The 16,456-nt window shown below is 40.1% G+C and overlaps 1 protein-coding gene across 1 annotated transcript in view; it reads left to right on the forward strand.

Moving 5' to 3' along the window:
• The first annotated feature begins 3,969 nt into the window (after positions 1-3,969).
• The window catches only part of LOC122794616 (basic phospholipase A2 4-like), a 247,186-nt gene continuing 234,699 nt past the window's right edge, over positions 3,970-16,456 (forward strand). Inside the window, exon 1 of the mRNA XM_044063188.1 lies at positions 3,970-4,071. Coding sequence (XP_043919123.1) covers positions 4,032-4,071 — 40 coding nt within the window. The 5' untranslated portion in view covers positions 3,970-4,031. The remainder of the gene's footprint in view (positions 4,072-16,456) is intronic.

Genomic DNA, 16,456 nt, shown 5'->3' on the forward strand with positions numbered 1-16,456 from the left:
CAAGGTGTATTTTGATTAATCTGTGAAGATATCCTGGAGTGATCTTTTACCTGTCTATTTTGGGCTTGTATAAATCAGTCCATATTTCAACTCTGGCCACTTGTTGATGTTGATAAAACACTGTAAAAATAACCGACTCCAAATCCAGCTCCAGACAAGTGACAAGTGGAGTACCTCAGGGTTCAGTCCTGGGACCACTCTTGTTTGGCATCTATTTCTCTGAAGTACAGGCCAACACTAAGGGACTCTGGCTAACAAAGTTTGCAGATGACTGCAAACTGGGAGCCATTATTGAATCCCCAAATGATGTGGATACTCCACAAAAGGGCCTTACAGAAACAGATGCTTGGTGCCAGAGCCATGGGCTCAAGCTCAATGCCAAGAAATGTATAGTTATCCCCTTTGGGAAAAAACATGTATCCATGAATTACCATATAGGTGGCAGTACACTAAACACTGAAAGTGTGATAAGAGACTTAGGGACACAGGTGGACAGTGGTCTCACCTTCGATAACCACATCGCCACAACAGTCAGGAAATCCTTCTATGTGGCACACCTCATCACTAAGGGCTTTTCATCCAGAAAAAAGGAGGTCATTGTCCCACTGTACTCATCCCTCATTAGAGCCATTATAGAATAAAATGCCCCGTTTGGTATGTACCTCTCAAGACATCTGCAAGAACTGGAAAGGCCGCAGAAATACCTCACTAAAAGAATCAGAGGCCTAAAGCAGATGCCCTATGCTGACCACCTTAAAAAACTCCAGCTATACTCTGTCGCATATCATCTACTCAGAGGCGATCTCTGCTTAACATACAAGGTCATGTCAAACCCAGAGCTGTTGGACATGCTACACTTAAAGAAATTCCAATCCCTCAGAGCCACATGCTCCAGGGATCTAAACCTTGTCATCACAATAAACAAAGCATGCTGGAGGGATAGGTTCCTGACCCAGAGACTCCCCAGACTCTGGAATAGATTGCCCATACAAGTCAAGCAGCATGCCTCTTTGGCCCTCTTCAAAAGGAACCTTGACGATTGGATGGGAGAAAAGAAATTCACCCCGGGGATCACGTCAGTCACCCTGCTAGACAGGGGTCCAGGGAAGTAAATAGTGTGGGAAGAAATAGCCAGGGAATTGTTATGGCTAGGCTTGTATAGGCCCTAGGGCTGATAGCTTAGTACCAACCTATGAACCTATAAAAATGCACCAAAGTGCATGTTGATGACAGTCACTAATCCAGGTTCTTGGTAAAAGCAAATCCAGCAGCAGAAAAAAAAGGCAACCAAATGACCAGATAAATTGTTTCAAGAATTTGTTAGGTTGAAGTTCTCAAAAAGATTTGGAATAACTGAGGAAGCTCATTTTATATCAGCAAAACCAGTCATATGATCATAGGTTCATAGGAGGTTACTATGCTAATGGCCCTAGAGCACTTACAAGCCTGGACATCCATTTAATACATTCCTAAAACTATTTATTAGGTCATTTGGTGCCTTTTTTCCATCACTTGTTGGCATTACTCAGGATCCTGGATCCTGCAGACAGAATGTTGCGGATTTTGGATGAACTGGTATCCTGTAATGGGTGACCCTGATGCAGATGCATGCCTCTGGCTTGGGGTTATGGGAAGGTGATGCCACCCCATCAAATGCCTTTTAATCTAATATATTAAGGAGGGTTGGGTGGGAATGGAGAAAGACTGGAGGAATGAAGCACAGTCAAGTGCAGGCAGGCTGTGGCAGTAGAATTTTCCTGAAAATGTGATCATCGAAAGCAACCTGATTGGGCAGAATTCTGGAAAGATCCATCTAAGCCTAAGACAGGTAATTCAATGAGTCTATTTTGGCTGCTGTGAGGTAAGTGCTACCACAGACATTGACCTTATTTAAAGTAACACTGTATAAGTTACAAAAATGCCTTTGGCTCCATTTGCAATGTGGAAGGAGAGTAGGAGGAAGTGATTTAGCTTGGGATGACTGCACAATGTTTCAGACAGAAATATTGTTTAGAAAGCTTAACATATTTGCAAAATAATCTTGCAGATACAGTTAACTATGTGATCATTCCAGGAAGGCCGGTAGTAGTTGCTGTTAGGAGGGGAGGAACCTGTTCCTCCTACATATTTAGTTAATTGGAAGCTATTATTCTAAGCACAAAGCAACACTCAGCTCCTGTTACAGTTTATGGTAGGAAATTAGCTAGGGTCAGGATTTCACTTATCAGGATAGCAATTCCCTAGCCAATTAGCTGTTTACAGTCTTTGAAAATGTGTGTCTAGATAATAGCTACTTTTGATGGGATTGTTGACTGGAGATTACTGAAACATGGCTGCAATGATGACCAAGAATACTACCTTCAAATGTTATTTATTTATCATTTGTTTACCAGTAAAGTCTGACTTGGAACAAAGCCAATTTTCAGCGGAGGCCGTGGAGAAATGCTCCAGATACATGTCTTTGCAATATGGGAGGAGATTGGAGCACCCAGAGGAAACCCATACAGATGCAGGGAGGACATGCAGACTCCACACAGAAGGCACCCCAGCCAAGAATCGAACCAGAGAACCTTTTGCTGTAAGTGACAGTGCAACTGCTGCACCACTGTGCCATCCATTTTTGTTAAATGGACATAACAGGGGGAGTTCAGATACCTCTGCCTAGTCCTAATAACACTACTGGGAGAAACAGCCTCCACTCTCTTCTTAGGTCTGTCCAACAAGCTCTTAGGTGCTTTTAGTAGTTATTTCAAATAACTACAATAGCATCCCCCATGTCTTCCCTACTCAGTAAGCCTCAGTTGTGCTCCAGAGAGAAGAATATCAAGATGAATCAGTTTCTTGTCTTTGATTGCTTGCTTTAGTCCACGAGATGTAATAGCTAGAACAGTCTTGGGGGGGGGGGGGCAGAGGGATGCAAATATAGCAAATGCAGCCTACCAAATGCCTATTCCAGGAAGGTCAACAGCAGTTGCTTCTAGGACAGGAGCCTGTTACTGAGTAAGCTGTAAGTGCATAAATACTGAATTCTCAAGCATCACTTGCTCAAAAGTTAACACACTGAGGAGTGGAATTCCTCTGCAGGAATCACTATTGGCAAGCTGTGCCAGCTGTGATACCCTTTTCAAGGGTAATTTCCCCTTGGTTTGACTTGGTACAACCACGGAGTTGCTATATATAATTTTGGGTGGTGGGGGCTTGTCCCCACATTGGAGGTTAAACACTCATGGGGGGGATGCAGTTTTAGTATTTCCAGTCCTCTGCCGGTTGTACTTCATCCACTCATAGTGGAAGCCCTATTACTTCTACAGCTGTAAATATGTGTAAAATATTGTATTGGAAAGAGTGCGAAAAAACCCTGGGACATGGCTAGATGAAGAAAAAGCATGTGCTATCTCTTCTTCGTACCTTGTTTATTACAGCTATACAACACCCCCCAACTATTTTCCATTTCTCGCTCCTCAACTAACTTTAACCTAATAATCTGTGTTGTAACTAGGTAGAAGCTCTACTCCTACACTCCCATAATATAGTTATTTACTATCAATCACATGCTCTCTCACTCTTTCTCTCTCTGTTTTATTACCACTTGATGGCAACAAGGGGTCTTTTTTTTACCCCCACCTCCCCCCACTTTTTTTCCTGAGCTTCAACAAAACAATCTCTATCATTTTTTACCCAGTCCTAGGAGACCAATGTAAATCAGAACATATTATTTAAATTAAGCATTTTAGTAATAAACAAAAGAGTTTATTTTGTGAAAGGGCATGACTATATAGTAACAAACTAAACAGAATGCCAGATTCCTTAGTTAATTTTTACTGTTCTGCACATGCCAGAGGTTGTGCAGTAAATGTTATCTTCTGTGCGAAAACCACATTACGGGAAATACTAAAATACACAGACAAGTCAACAGAAACTAAAATTGTTCTGATAGGTGTTGCCAAGTTCAGAAAAGTGACCTTCACTGAATCATTTAAAAGTGCCATCTGCTCAAACACAACTCATTGTGCAGTCGTGGTGATAAAACAATGAAACTTTCGTTGTTGTTTGTTTTCCTCCTGTGCCCAGGTAAGCACTCCGTAATTCTTACATCTGCAAGATAGGTAGAGGAATGCAAAAGGTACAGTGAATGTAAAAAAGGTACTCAGAAATGACTAAGTGGTATGACAGACAGAAATAAAATGTCATGTCGGTTACAGTGTAATTGTACCAAAGTGTTTTATGGCTGTAATGTAACGAAAATAAATGGTAATATACATTTAATATATGTTCACTCATAATTATGCCATATAAAAGAGTGCTTTAATCAAGAATTGTTAACAAGGTTTTACCTAAAAATATGCAAACAAAAGTAAAGCTTCTACAAGTAAAATATATATAATTAAATGTGCAGCTGCAAAGTTTTATATAGAGATTAATTATACACTGAATATAAAGTAAAATAGTTTAACAATTAGTCCTCTGAAGTGTAATGTCTGTGAATCATAACTCCTTTTCAAATGCATATATGGCAGATCATCATTATAGCTGTGAGGTAAAAGTGTGCAATAAGAAAGGGAGCAGGAGAGGCATATTAATGTCTGTTAATGCTTTCATGTAGAGTGTTATATCACTTTTCAGGGCATGCAATGATTTCTTAGCTGCACTGAGGATAGCATATGTCACATTTGTAATCTGCAATTAAGAAATGGCACTAGTCTGCAACAAATCAGAAGCAAACATGGTGAATATTTTCTAAGGAATTAAGCAGAATTTCCTTTCTGCAATTAAATTTTATCACAAATTTTAAAATTACGACATCTTGAAAGAAATAAAATTCACTGTGGTGATACTGAAATTATGGCTGCAATTATCTTTTAACTGGACTAACATGTAATGTACCCTTATAGTGTTCATGACATAGTGTGATCTGCTTTGAGAAGCGTGCCTCACATATACACAACCAGACATTGTGATATATATTTTTTCAAAAGGTTCTTAGTCTTACTAGCTTAAATGGTCTGATAGATCTGTAAAAGGTGTTGCCTATGCCTTACAATTCAAAGTCACTCTTTTATTCCAGTTATATGTAATCTAATACTTTAAAGGCACTGTGATGATACGAACAGTGACATTACATTTCTGATCTTAGAATGATATGGAACAATAGGGTAGATAATGCATTGTCATTCTTTACAACCATGGGTAAGCTTTAACTTTGTAAGTTTGCAAATTAAATATGACCATTTATTACTGGAAGGGTTTACTACAAATGCCCGAGTGCCAGTTATTGAAAGGCTACCTCCTTATACACAGGTCTTGAGTATCTTGTAGCGCACATGGAGCTCACATTCAGACTTGAATAATGAGTTTGGAAAAAGGACAGCATCTGTGCAGAGAAAGCAAGAGGTGATGGCTTAGTTTTTTTTAGGCAGCAGTTAGTTTAAGAGCCAGCAAGCAAGATTTAGGTTTAGGGAATGGGCAGCGAGTTTAGGGTTAAAGAGCAGCAGGGGAGTTTTAGATTTAGGGACTGGACTGGCAAGGAAGTATATGGTTAGAAAGTGGGAAGGTAGTTTTAGGGGAACAACTGGGGAGTATAGGTTTAGGTTTAGAGAGTGACAGGGCTTTAGGCTTGGGGAGGAGGAACAGAGTTTTACGGTTAGGAATTCATCAAAGACTATGGTTACGGAGGGGAAGTGGAGTTTTAGGTTAAGGGAGCAATCGGTGAATTTAAGTTTAAGGAGCAAGAGAGGAATTTTAGGGTTTGGGTTAGGAGATAAGGATTCAAGTTAATGTTAGCAGAAATTATAGGGTTATATTTTGGGCTGTGGTAGTTCATTAGGGTCAGGCAGTGGTGGGCTAGGTCAGTAAGGACTTAATGAGTCTGTAAATGTTAAATGTATTTTAAAAATGAAAGCCTCTAAGTTGTGAATAGGTAATGTTAACGTTTTGATTCATAGTGAGTGGAACATGTGATGTTTAGAACAGGTATATATGGTCTGGCTTTATACTTTCTTTTTCATTTCTAAAGAAATCTTGAGAGATTAAAGAAGAAAAAGTGTTCATAGTGTACTACTGATCCTGTGTGCCTTTTTAGGTTTTGTTGATTCTGCATATGATCAGAAAATTTGCTAAATACTTGCTAAACATTCAGTTTTATAATCACAGTCAGTAATGTGAGATGTAATTACAAAATATTTATTTTATTAATCTGCATGCATTTAAATTCTAACAGATAAAAAGTACAGTTGTGTAAGTTAACTTACTATAGCAGTAGGTGTTAGAATGATCAGGTAGGTGATCAGTGCTGCAGCAGCCTTAGCAATCTTCTTCTTCTCCTTTTGACTTTTCCCAGTTAGGGGTCGCCGCAGCAGAATAACGGTTCACAGAATAATTGGCAGTTGAGTTTTATAGTATTGAGTTGCCAGCCTGGTACTCAACCTTCCATAGCTGGTGCACACTCACACCTAGGGCCAATTTAGAGTGTCCACTCCACCTACAGCATGTCTTTGGGATGTAGGAGGAAACTGGAGCACCTGGAGGAAACCCACGTGACCACAGGGAGGACATGCAGACTCCGCACAGAAGAAACTCCAGCTGAGAATTGAACTGGAGAACCTCTTGCTTTGAGGCAGAAACACTAACCGCTGCTCCACCGAGGCCACCCTCCACCTTAGCAATATGGGGTTTATATCCAGCGAAGGATATAACAACCACCCAGCTTCCAAAGCTTCATAATACCATCCATGTGCCCAAACTGTCAAGCAGCTTGAGATGAGGTGACTAGAGCACAAGTCTGGATTCGAAGCCCTTCGGAGCTTTCCTGTCAGTAGCAAGAGGGAGGTTGAACCCTAAATGGGCAATGCCAGAAATAAGAAAAAAATAAATGTCCACACCCTGACATAAAAACACAGCAAAAACCAAGGAGATGGAGGGAGGGAGTGGCTACTGCAGAAGAGAACATTCAAACATCTACTGTCGTGGTAAGTTCAGCTTAAACAGCTGTGATACATTCTTTATTACAATCACTGCTGCACTAGCCTTAGCTATATGAGTAGATAACCATAGCTAACTATATCTGGGAGGGGAATTAGAATGGTCCAAGACCACCTGGAGAATGGTCCTAGCAAAACTTGATTTAAGCCTTACAGAAGAAATCAAGCTTATAGTGCTTTTCTAGAAGTATGTACAGAGGACCACATAGCAGCTTCTAGAATACTTCTAGAGTCCAACCCTTTCCAGAAAGCCTTAGATGAGGCCAAGGCCCTGGTAGAGTGGCCTTGACCCTGCCTGGAATAGATCTGTTATGATGAGTACAACAAAAGCCAATAGCCTTAGACAACCATTTCAAAAAGTCTGTGTTGACATAGGTTGTCTGCTCTTCTTACCTTCACAAAAATTGAAAAATTGATCCGAAGATCTAAAAGATTTAGTTCTATCAAGACAGTAACTGAGTTGTCTGCGGACATCCAAGGTATGGATTATCTTTTCTCCCTCGCTTTTAGGTTCAGGAAAGAAAAGGGGGAGATGGATAGTTTGGCTTAAAGTAAACTCAGATACCACTTTAGTCATAAAAGAAAGATTAGTTGTCAAAGAAACCCTATTCCTAGGGACAATGAGGCAGGGTTGACTCATCATTAGAGCTTGCCACTCAGAAACCCTTTTTGCAGAGGTCAGAGCAATCAGTAAAACTGTCTTCCATGTTACAAACCTCAAGTTAACCAGACCGGCTGGTTCAAATGGAGCAAGTGTTAGCTTCTCTAACACAAATTTAAAATTCAAGGATAGGCCATCTGTTATGCAAACCCCTTTCAAGAGCATTTGGTCATGTGACTGCCTTGAAAGAGGTGGATCCTTGGGCAGACATGCTGAAATGGCTGATAAATGAACCTTGATAGAGGAATAAGAAAGGCCATAGGATAGTAACTCACACAAATATTGTAAAACCAGAGAACAACTAGCCTTGAATGGGTGTTGAATATGTTGGCACCAATTAGAAAACCGTTTCCATTTGCTAATGTATGATTTTCTAGTAGCAGGTTTGTTGTCTTTATTAGTAACTGCTGCTCATCCTGAGAAAACAGGTGCCTAAAAGAAATTTAAAAAATGAAAACCAAACAAGCACAGGAATCTGTCTAGTTCCAACCTCACCACCATCAGTGTTGAGGAAAAAAATAAAAAAACAGATAAACTAATAGTCTTAAAATTTTGTTGATGAGCTCTTCACAATAATTTCCAAAAATCATGAAACCCAGGTAGTGTTCCAAAGCGACAAGCCTTTATTCGTTACAGACAAGCGATCCTCAGTAACACAAAATCAGAAATATTTTAACAATATTAAACATATCAGCTTTTATATACTTAGATGTAGAAAATGTACATATTGTTTAATTTTAAACCACCCTATTCAAGGCAAACAGTATAAACAGGATAATGTAAACAGGGCCATAAAAGTGCATTTTAGAAGAACAAGTACCCACCCCCACACACTACAAACTGATTAGATCAAACTAAATCCTAGTTAAGGAAAACACTGCCTATTTTCAACCCACATGTCAAATCAAGTATTAAGAAAAGCATAAAATACACATAAAAAGGCTTTTAACTAAAATTGCTTTGGGCTACATAATGCAATAAAGCCTTCATCAGGTCTGTGACAAGAAATTAAAGAACAAAAAGGGTTTATATGACAGTATCGAATGGACTAGTAGGGGGGTGTGGGGGCACAGGCCCCGCATCGGGGGTGTGGGGGGGTTGAAGCCCCCATTTAAATTTGCGTTTAAGGTTTTTTTTTTTTACAGAGCAGCAATTTTTTTCCCAGGGAAAAAATTTGCTGTTCCGTTTGTTCAATATTTTGTTGTTTAGATATTATCGATACGATGAAATAGCATTCGCTATTTTCATCATATGATATTATAATATAGACATGAAAAAAACACAAAGCGATCTAATACAATGCTATAAATATAAAAATACATCTGTCTAATAACATCATCTAGTAAATATCCATCCATGTGTATTAGTGTTCATAAAATACTAAGTAATTAACAGCTCAGAAAAAATGTCAGTGCTTAGAAAAAAAAGAAAAAAGAAAAACTGTCATGCTGTCATGATAGTTCTCATGTTTGCAACCCCAAAACATGTTTATACAATGAAAACTAGTAGAAAAAACATACAAAAAAATACAGAAAACTGTGGATGAAGTAAACTAGTAATGTTTAAAAGTGTGCAGGTGTGTGCATGAGTGTGCATGGACATCTACCAGTATGGTAAATGGAGAATTATGACAATACTACATGGTAATAGCAGCATGAAAAAATGTTTTGAATTTACTGTTTATATCTCTGGTGTGATGCAATAAAACTAATGAAAGCAGAATTGAGGTTAAAGTAACTAAACATATATACATATATATACATTCTACACATCATTTTTAGGTTCATAGGTGCATCCTAGGCTAATGGCTCAGGAGCCTTTACAAGCCTAGCTCATAGAAGTGCCCTGGCATTGTGCCGCCCAATGTTAGTTCCCAGTGCCTCTATCAAGTAGAGCCACTGGAGTGATCCCTGGGTGAACTTTCTGTTTCCCATCCACTCATCAAGATTTCTCTTGAAGAGGGCTAGTGAGGTGCTCTGCTTGACAAGTTAGGCGAAGTCTATTCCATAGCATGGGCAGTCTCTGGGTTATGAACCTGTCCCTCCAGCATGTTCTGTTGATTGAGGTAATGAGGTTGAGGTCTCTGGAGCATGTGGTGCAGAGGAATTTCTTTAGATGTAGCTTTTCTAACTGAGCTGAGTCAGACATGGCTTTATAAGTCAAGCAGAGATTTTTTATTTATTTATTGTCATTTGTTAACCGGGTTTGTCCAACTGAGCCAAAGGCCCATTTTCAGTGGAGACCTGAGGAGAAAAGCTCCAATTACAAATTACAGTCATAAACAAAGTAAATTCAGTCATATATAAAAAAGAAATTACATCTCGAAAAGAGTTTATACAGCAAAAGATAATAACACAATTAAAGTTGTTTTGTACAGGTTTTTGTAAAAAAAAATGAAATAATGTACATTATCAACAAAACAGAGGGGCATTTAGGAGAAAAACAAAGGAGTTATTTACACTTAGAAGGAACTGTCGACATTTTTCCACGGAAGAGGGGTAAGAGGAGAAGAATGGGAAAAAGATGGTATGTAAAAGGCATAGGTTTTAGGAATTCAGGTTGGAGCTAGACAGGGTCAGAACAAGATGTTATGTAGGTAGTGCTTGAGTGCTAGATTGAATTGTAATTTATGGGGGATACTTCTTATATTGTAAGGAAGGGAGTTCCAGGAGTGAGCAACTGAGAATTTATATAATGACTTCCTAATGTTTTAGATTTTTTTTATTGTCCAGCAGATGTTTATCTGATGAGCGGAGTTGTTGTCACGGGTTATATTGTGATACAATATTAGAGACAGAGGGGCAGGATATACAGTTGTGGAAGGAGAAGTTCATTTGTGAATTCCGGCCATTGTAGGCATGTAAGGGCGAGGCAGTGATGGGATTTATAGGAGAGGTTAGCAGCAAATTTTGTTATTTTTTTGTAGGTCTGTTCTAGTTTGCTGAGAAGACTGAAGGTTAGTGAGGACTGGGACTGCATATAGTAGATTGGGTAAAAGGAGAGATAAGGCTAGGGTGGGTTTAGAGGAGTTAGAAAGAAATTTGTGATTACTGTATCATAGGCCAAGTTTTTGGTGAGTTTTTTTTTTTATGCATAAATTGATGTGTATCTCGAATTTGAGTTTGTCGTTGATGGTAACACCAAGTAATTTGGTATGTGGTTCGGGTTTGGTGATGGCATTGTTGCAGGAGGTAATGGTGAAGGAGGTTTTATGTTGTGCAACATTTTTTGGAAGGAATAACAAGAGTATGTTTTTTGGGGGGTTTAATATTAATTCGTTGTCATGAGCCAGGTCTTTATGGAAGTGAAAGTATCTTGGGAATGTGAAAGGAGTTCAGGGATGGTATTGACTGTGGTTATGAGGGTGGAGTTGTCAGCATATTGTAAAAAGATTGACAGATTAGTAACGGAGTGTAAGTTATTAGTAAAAAAGTTGAACAAGAGGGGACCCAGGATAGAGCCTTGAGGAACTCCGGTGTTGATGGCAGAAAAGGAGATGTGGTGATTTCCCAGTGTATAAATTGAATTGTGTTAGATAAATAACTAGAGAACCAGGATATAGAGAGGGGGAGAGGTGAAGGTCTGACAGCTCAGTTAACAGTTTAGAGTAGGAGACTGTATCAAAGGCTTTGGAGAGATCAAGAAATAGACAGGAGAGAAGTAGGTTGTTATCACCGGCTTCTGCCACTGTTTGAGTGAATGAGAGAAGTGCAGTAGATGTGCTGTGGTGAGGACTAAAAACCGTGTCGGGAGGGAGTTAGGAGATTATTTTCAAGACAGTATTTGAGTAGCTGGGAGTGAATGCATTTTTCAAGTATTTTGGATAGTGGGGATAGTATAGCTATGGAACGATAGTTTGAGGGGTCAGTGGAGTTACCTTCCTTGTGTAGTGGGATTGTGTAAAAGGATGAAAGCCTCGGTAATACAGCAATTTATAAGAGTAGAAATAGGGTGTGCAATAGAGCTGGTAGTAATTTTAAGAAAGTGGGGGGTAGATTGTCAACCGAGTGAGGGCCTGGTTTGAGTTTGTTTAACTGGGATTTGATAAAGGAAATGGGAACAGGATGAAAGGAGAAAGAATTAGAGGAAGATGGACTGTGAGGTGGGGCAGAGAAGAGGGAGTGGGACAGTGTTCAGCTAGTTTTTGAATTGTGTCTATGAAATACTTATTGAATAGGGTAGCAGAAATAAGGATCCAGTCTAGGATGGAGACAGTGGTGGAGTTCTTGTTAGATCTGGTAGGGGAAGATATGAGTTGTTCGAAGCCATATAGACTAATAGCCTGAGTAGAGGAAGTGGAGGAAAGAGAAGACTGATCAATGTTAATGTCACCAAGTATGATGGTTTCATATGAAATGCTTAGGGTGAGCCATGATAGAAATTTTTCTAGAATAGGTTTGTTGTTGCCTGGGGGGAATGTAGACGGATACGACGGCAAATATTTATGGGGGTTGAGGTGGCAGTTTAAGATGAGTATTTCTGCAGGAGCAAAGGTAGGTAGGGGGATAGGGAGTGGAGAAATGTTAAGTTGGTCAGAGTGGAGGATGGCAACACCTCCACCCCTTTTGTTTGTTCTGTCAGCCTGATAGATAATGTAACCTGGTAGTAGATGATATGAGACAGAGAATAGCTGGAGTTTTTTGAGTCTGTCCATGGAGGACATGTATTTAAGGCCTAGGATCCTCTTTCTGAGATACTTTTGTGGCCTCTCCAGCTGTTGCAGGTGTGTAGTGAGGTACATGTTAAATGGGGCATTATACTCTACGATTGGTCTAATGCGGGAAGAGGAGAGAGAAATGATGACCTCTTTCTTCCTGGATGCAAAACTCTTGGTAATGAGATGTGCCACATAGAAGGACCTTCTGACCACACTGGCAATGTGGTGGTCAAAGGAGAGATTTATGTCAACCTGTGTCCCGAGAACTCTTATAATGCCTTCAGTGTTCAGTGGGCTCCCACAGATGTGGTAATTAGTGGGAACTGAGTTTTTCCCAAAGGGGATGATGACACATTTCTTGACATTAAGCTTAAGGTCATGGTTTCAACACCAGCCACTGGTCTCAGTGAGGCCTTTCTGTAGGATATCTGCATCATTTGGGGAGTTATTAATGGCTCCCAGCTTGCAGTCGTCTATGAACTTGGTCAGCCAGAGTCCCTCTGTGTTGGCCTGGACCTCTGAGAAGTAGATGCCAGACAGGAGAGGACCCAGGACCGATCCCTGTGGGACTCTACTTGTGACTGGCCAGCAGTCTAACTTGGAGTCTGCTACTTTCACACTATGGGTTCTATCTGTGAGCCAATTTGCAACCCACCTAATGATATAGGGGTTGATGCCTAGCTTGGTGAGTTTATCAATAATTCTGAGTGAGGAATGGTATCAAAGGCCTTGGCCAGATCAAGGTAGGGTGTATGAACTGCCTTACCCTCATCCACAGCTCAGGTGACTGACTCAAAGAAGTCAACCAGCTTGAGCAGGCATGATCTACCTTTCACAAAACCAAATTGAATGGGATCTAGAGTTTGGAGATTCCCTATATCCTTGTTAATTAGGTCTATGATGATGCACTTCAGAGCCTTACATATCACACTTGTCAGGCTAATGGGGCAATAATTTCCAGAGTCTGTTGTCGCTCCTCCTTTATGGAGAGGTATGACTGTACCAGTGCGCTATTTAGTAGAGACAAATCCTGAGGTGAGGCTGTGAGTGACCAGGGCACACAGATGTGGTGACAGTTCACCTTGTAATTTATGTAGAACACAGCCAGGGATATTGTCGGGTCCCATGGAAGCTATATTCTTGGCCTTGGACAATGCAGCTTTAACCTGTACTGCAGTAATGCTGGGTGCCTGGCATTCTTCCAGTATTGAGATTGGTCCTTTGGGGGGGAGGGGTAAAGTTGGCACTTAATCTGCTGGCCAGTATGTTGGCAATATCTTTTGGCTCGGTATAGCAGGTACCATTGTGCAGTAACTCATATCAAATCTGAGCATTGCCATGGAGATTCTTGATATAACTATAGAAGGTTTTGTGGTTGTTTTTAGTGTCTGCCACAATTCTGCCTTCATAGCTGGCTTTGGATGCTTTAATGAGGCATCTCAACTTTTTATTGAGGATAATAAGGGAATTTTTCCGGTCTTGGGATGTCACCTTTTTCTGCAACAGTTTCTTACTTCTGTTGTAGAGTTTATTAATGTCAGGGGACCACCAGATTGGCTTCCTTTTTTTAGAGGACAGTGTCTTGGTTCTGTTGGGTATGGATAGTTCCATGTATTTATGTACGTGTTCATACAGTGCATTGGTGCATGATTCGGCATTTATGCATCTATTTTCCATTGGCATGTATGCCGTGAAATTAGCCACTTCTGGTTTTAGGAGTCCAAAGTCAGCTTTGGAGAAGTTTTGCATGGTAGATACCTTTGCAGGGGGTGTCGATGAGATGTGGATTTCCATGGTGATTAGTTTGTGGTCAGATCTAAACAGGGATGAAATGACTATTGGTGTAGAGCAACGGTTGCCCATGTTAGTAATAACCAGGTCAAGGATGTTGCCTCCTCTAGTGGGGGTAAGAATCAGCTAGTCCAGGGCATTGGAATTGATGAATTCCAGGAAGCGTTGGGCCAGTGCATTGGTGCATGAGTAGTTTTCCCAGTTGATGGAGGGGCAGTTGAAGTTACCTAGTATGAGTGTTGGGTTGCATCTTAATAGTTTCTAGAGTGCTTAGGAATGTGGAGTGAGAGCCTTGGGACATTGTTGGGGACCTATAGCAGGCTACGACCTGAATCATCATCTTAGCCAATGTTAGTTGTACCTGAAGTATCTCAGATGGGTTATGTTAGGCTACTAGTCTGAAGGTGTGCATATAACCACAAAAAATGGCAAAATAAGCCAAAGCTAAAAGCTAAAAATATTATTATAAATATTATTATAATATTATTTAATATTTAATACTATTTAATATATTAAATATTTTTAGCTTTTAGCTTTTGCTTATTTTGCCATTTTTTGTGGTTTAATAGTTTGTTGAAGTTCCATTCTTTCATTGAAGGTGTGCATATCCTTTATGAATATGGAGACACCACCACCTTTGGTGCTTTGGTCCATGTTCTGGAGCCGAAAGGTGTGGAATGAGTTAAAGCCTGGTAGCGCAGGGGTGCTTTCTGCTGCTTTAAACCAGGTCTCTGTTACAGCACAAATGTCGATGTTCTCCATTTTGAGGAGTGCTTTGAGCAAGTGCATTTTGAGATTTAGACTTCTAGCATTGAGCAGCATAGTATTATTTAGTATAGCTTTAGTACAGAAAACATTTTTCCTCAAAAACTTCGCAAAAAAAAAACCTTTACAGATTGTGTGGCAGCTTACATAAATTCAATACACTCTTAACAGAGCAATAGTTGTCCTGGTTTTCTGAATGCATTTAATTTCAACTGCCACGATAATTCTTTTTTCTCCAAAACACCATTGACTTCCCTTTCAAGCTCATCCATCTCCACACAGTCCAGAATATTAAATTCAAAACCAGATTGTCTGGGGTGTTCTAATAAGTGTTTGGATAAGGTGTTCATCTGGCATTTACATCTGATGTCAGAAAAATGACCTGAAATCCTCATTTTTAGTTTATTCCTAGCTTAACCACATAAAATGCAGCGCAGTCATCACACATGGCCCTATATGCAAGTTTCTCAGTATTACAGTGACCACCTGCTGATGATTTCACTATTTTTTTAAGATAGGGGCACTCAAATGAGTCACACTCCATCAAGTATTCACAGAAACTGCATTTAGGTGGCCCACAGATTTTAGTCCTTATGTCATCCTGTCTAAAAGGAATTAAGAAATGTTCAGATGCCTAGGCAGTGAGGCATGGATAAAGTGACATTTAGCTGCAAAGAAATATGGCTTTTTGTGAATTCCCTGTGGGCAAAGGGAAGCACATACTACCATGCCCACAGTTTTAGTAACCAAGTGCATGAGGGCAGAAGAAGTAATGAGTGTTGTGCTCTGTGTAGGTTACATGCATATGTAACTACAACATGTAGACGTGTGCAATAGCATGGAGGAGATCCTGCATGCTACTGTAATATACATTTTAGGTAGGTTACATGCATAATATGTACTAACAACATGTGAGCGTGTGCAATAGAGGAGGAGATCCTGCATGCTACTGTAATATACATTTTAGGTAGGTTACATGCATAAGTAACTGCAAATATGTGGATAGCGTGCTAGAGATCCTGAGGACTACATGCATAACTACTGTAATATTAGGTAGGTTACATACATAAGCAACATGTGGATGTGGTGTGTGCACTATGCTATAGCATGGAGACATGCATAGATAATGTAATACATACATGGTAGGTTATAATAATTGCATAAGTAACTGCAACATGTGGACGTGTGCTATAGCATGGAGGAGATCCTGCATGCTACTGTAATATACATTTTAGGTAATGTTCCGCAGACACTGTGAAGGGGGTGGTGGTCCACACACACCAGTTATAAAGGCACTGCCCATTGTGCACTACATTTTTACTGCCCCTGACATGCCCACTGGCCAGCCTGTTGCTGATGCCTGCCATACTGCCAGCTGTCTCAAGTTGCCTTGGAGGCCATGGACATTATTACCTACCTGTGCATTTGGATACTGATGTTCTGGTCATGGCACCACATTCTTCTCTTTGTCCACAGGGAATTTGCAACAGCCATGTGTCCCAAACCAAATGTACCACAAGGAAATGTTTCACTGCTTAGGCACCTGAACCCAATTAAGAGACTATCATCCATGCAGTCACTTGAAGATGATTGATGTAGGGACAA

This window comes from Protopterus annectens, chromosome 2.part1 (genome assembly GCF_019279795.1).
Source record: "Protopterus annectens isolate FY-2018-M chromosome 2.part1, PAN1.0, whole genome shotgun sequence".
NCBI classification, from domain to species: domain Eukaryota; kingdom Metazoa; phylum Chordata; order Ceratodontiformes; family Protopteridae; genus Protopterus; species Protopterus annectens.